The sequence below is a fragment of the Spinacia oleracea genome, chromosome 4, assembly GCF_020520425.1.
Source record: "Spinacia oleracea cultivar Varoflay chromosome 4, BTI_SOV_V1, whole genome shotgun sequence".
Taxonomy (NCBI): Eukaryota; Viridiplantae; Streptophyta; class Magnoliopsida; order Caryophyllales; family Amaranthaceae; genus Spinacia; species Spinacia oleracea.
Genome location: NC_079490.1, coordinates 97,048,510 through 97,051,976, shown reverse-complemented (window position 1 = coordinate 97,051,976; position 3,467 = coordinate 97,048,510). Strand labels below are relative to the sequence as shown.

Genomic DNA, 3,467 nt, shown 5'->3' with positions numbered 1-3,467 from the left:
TATGCTGATTTTCAGGTCGTCCCAACTTGATGGGGAAATAAACGCGGGGTAGGATCGTTTCACCCTTCGGCTATTTTGATTACCTACAAGCACGAGTATTTCCTTCACTATCCCCAGTGGAGTCGCCACTGTGAGGGGGTCGAAAAAGCGCGAGGCTAATGCGTGACCTTGTCCCTCGTGGGTGTGACGATTCTTTTTATTCAATCAAGTGTAATTGGATTTCCTGTGAGTATACACCCAATTGACTAGTAATATAGGAGTCGCCATTCAGTTTTTAACGACAATGAGAAAAACTAACAAAACCCGGTTATCGTGACATAAAGGGAGTGCAATTATGTTTGACCACGACGGCCGTAGGTTCCCTTGTGATCCCTGGTGTGGGGATCTCTCAATATACACCCGCAAGGTAGAGATTGAGGGTTCGGGGGACTGTAACTACCGAGAGGAGTAATTCGCTCGTCGATAACTCCAGAGGCAGGATATCCTTACTAGCTCAGCATAAATAATTTAAGGGACATGCGTTAACTATTAAACTAATCTGAGGTTATTTTAGCAATATGCAACATATAATACTAATTTGATCGTGATTATCTGATTTAAATGGCACTAAGGGACCTAGCATGATAATCCGATTTCCCAAAAATATTATATTTATTAGGCGTGATAGAACAATCAGATTAGGTTAGTTTAACAGTTCATAAAAAGGGCGAGGAAAGCAGTTAAATCATCGAAAAGGGACACATTACGACGCACCCTTGAGAGGTGCGTCACGGTTCTCAGAAAACTAACCACTTTGACTTTGCTATTTCTCCTTTTTATTTAACGAATCTCAATTATGGGACAGGATACGTTCTGTCCGATTTATGGATCGATTACGACAGAACGCGTGAACAGTTTCGCAGCGAGAGGCTTAGGCTAAGGGTTGAGTCAATACTCAGAATATAATTATGTGTTGTTGTGTGTTCTTTCACGTCGAAACTAGGGGCCTATTTATAGGGAAGAGTTCGTGGAAAGATAGAATTGCAGAGTTCTAATCCACAAAGAATTAGGAAAAGAGACGTACCCAGGTATTTTCAGCGCCCAGGCCTGGGCGCCGAAGATTTCGGCGCCCAGAGCCAGGCGTTGAAAATAGGGTCTGGGCAGTTTTGTTTAGTCAGATTCGGATTCCTAAAATCCGTAGAGTTTGAGATTAATTCGAGTCTTTTAGCGCGTATCAATTTTATGACGGAATGCGTCTGGGCCCGTTACGAACTCTAGGTTCGTTAGGATTTTAATTAATACGTGACTCCTATTTCCGAATCCTATTAGGAATAGGATTCACGCGGTTTTCTATCTCATTTAGGATTTATGTTGGAATGCAACACCTAACTCTGACAGGTTTCTATCTTTTATGATTTGCCACTTTTAGACGCTACCTTTTACGGAAGTTACTATTTTTAGCAGGTTTCCATAAATAGCAGGTTTCGGGTGAAATGAAATGGGGAATCGAGATTCGTTTATTTTATAGGAGATGCGTTTTCAAGTGGAGTTTTTATGCTTTCATCATCGAACCTTTCCCTTTCGGGAATGGGGACAAAAGTAGGTGTCTACACAATGGAGGATGCTTCAGATGATGAAGCGGCTGCGACTGACGTGCCGGAGGCGGGCATGGTACTACGGAGAGCACCTGCCTTCGTTGGTACTGGCTGGAGTCCTTCCGATCTTGGGTTCCGATCGGAGTTTCATTTGTCTCAGCGGCCTCGCGCTGGTTTGGTGAGTCTTGTAATGTGCTTTTGTCTTTTGAACTTGTATAGGTTTTGAACTGATTCGCTCGTCCGTAGGCTGATGGAGAGTCGTTGCGCACATTTTTGTCCTTGGTGGACCTTCACAAAGTTTTTCCGGTTGTCTATGGTGACGCGGAGGCTAGGGAGATCTGGTTACAGACGGGCCTGGTCGATTTTTGGCGTGCCATGGGAGATACTTACAGGAGGACGGGCGTCAAAGCCCGACTTCAGGCTTTGCTGGAGCGGTGGTGGGACACCACCAACACTTTTCATATGGCATGGGGGGAGATCACCATTACCCCCTTCGACTTTGCTATGATCACGAGCCTTCCTTTCTCTGAGAGGAACGTGATTTTTGATGATTGTATGAAGTGGCATTCGGATGGTGTCAGGGAGTTGCTCGGCCCTGTTGTTGACTTGGCGGACGATGACACCCATGCTTCTATGACGGTGATCATGGCCGCGATCCGTAGCGTGGACATAACTGCGGAGCAGAGGGTTAGGCTCTTCCTCTTGGCTCTGGTGAGTAGAGTGATGGCCCCGAGCAGGAATAATCGGGTGCATGTTGGCTTCCTGACGGCTTTGCAGGATTTCAGGGCTGTTTCGGGCTTCATTTGGGGTGGTCTGGCGTATAGCCACCTTTTGTATGAGATGAAGTATGCCTCCCGGACTTCGCCGGAGAGCAGCCCGAGTATTGCTGCTTTGTGGAGCGTGCTGGAGGTATTTGGGACTCCTTGTACTTTGTATCTTGTACTTGTATGTTTGTATCTTGAATTTTGTACACATAGGATTTGACCAATGCTTTGCTTGTATTTTTTTTAAAAGATTTGGATGTACGAGCATTTCCCGACCTTGGCGCCGGCTCGTACTAGGGATGCGGCTTACCCGTATGCTGCCTCTTGGATAGGAGCGGTGCGCGGGAGGATGTCCTTGGCGAGTTCCCGCAGAGTTTTGAGGGTTTTGCCTATTGAGGAGGTATGTTTTTGTAGTGTTCTGTCCTTTTGTACTTGTATTTGTATAGTTGCCTGAGTTGTCTGCTCTGTAGGTGGTTTGGCGTCCTTTTGTCGATGCGCCTACACCCGTCCAGGCCATGCATGCTCACTTCTTGTCTCAGCGCCGGGTCTTGCTCCCGGGGGCCGGGGGTGTACCGCTATATGTGGTATTTGGGGGAACGAGTGTCCCCTCAGCATAGTACGAGGGGCAGGCTTGTCCCTAAGGACCCGCCGGAGACCATGTTAGCGACGGATGAGGTACTCGTCCAATTCTATGTGAATGCTGGAAGTGATGCTGTTTGTCTCCCTTGGGAGAACTTTGTAAATAGGAGAGGCCGCCATAAGGACCTTTTGGAGAGGCTTGCTCCACCTGTACGCTTCTACTGCCGGTGAGCTTTTGAATTTTGTATCTTGTATTCTTGTATTCTTGTACTCTTGTATAATTGTATGAGTGCTTGCAGGAGGAGGAGATCGACCCCGAGGATATTCCCTATGCTAACAGGATTATCCGTTATGAGAACTCGGATGGGGAGCAGGTGGAGGTGACCGTTCCTATAGCTTCTCCTCCACATCGGAGGGTGTTTGATGCTGTACCGGAGCATTATACACCTGTAAGTACCACGGTATTTTCTTAAAACTGTTCGTAATCTTGTATCTGGAAATTGATGTTGAATTTTATATGCAGGCGCCTCGGGAGAGAGTGCGTCGTTGG

At 46.8% G+C, this 3,467-nt stretch overlaps 1 protein-coding gene across 1 annotated transcript; it reads left to right on the top strand.

Annotated features, from left to right (window-relative positions):
- The first annotated feature begins 2,078 nt into the window (after positions 1-2,078).
- Positions 2,079-2,955, top strand: LOC130471730 (uncharacterized). The gene is made up of 3 exons (XM_056842006.1): positions 2,079-2,483; positions 2,589-2,738; positions 2,809-2,955. Exons 1-3 carry the CDS (start codon positions 2,079-2,081, stop codon positions 2,953-2,955), a joined length of 702 nt encoding a protein of 233 aa, XP_056697984.1.
- The last annotated feature ends 512 nt before the right edge of the window (positions 2,956-3,467 follow it).

Bases quoted from the DNA above. Each gene is read 5' to 3' on its own strand.
- LOC130471730 (XM_056842006.1), top strand. From the start codon at position 2,079: ATGATCACGAGCCTTCCTTTCTCTGAGAGGAACGTGATTTTTGATGAT. The intron at 2,484-2,588 runs GTATTTGGGACT...TTTTTTTAAAAG, and splicing joins CTTTGTGGAGCGTGCTGGAG to ATTTGGATGTACGAGCATTT. The intron at 2,739-2,808 runs GTATGTTTTTGT...TCTGCTCTGTAG, and splicing joins GGGTTTTGCCTATTGAGGAG to GTGGTTTGGCGTCCTTTTGT.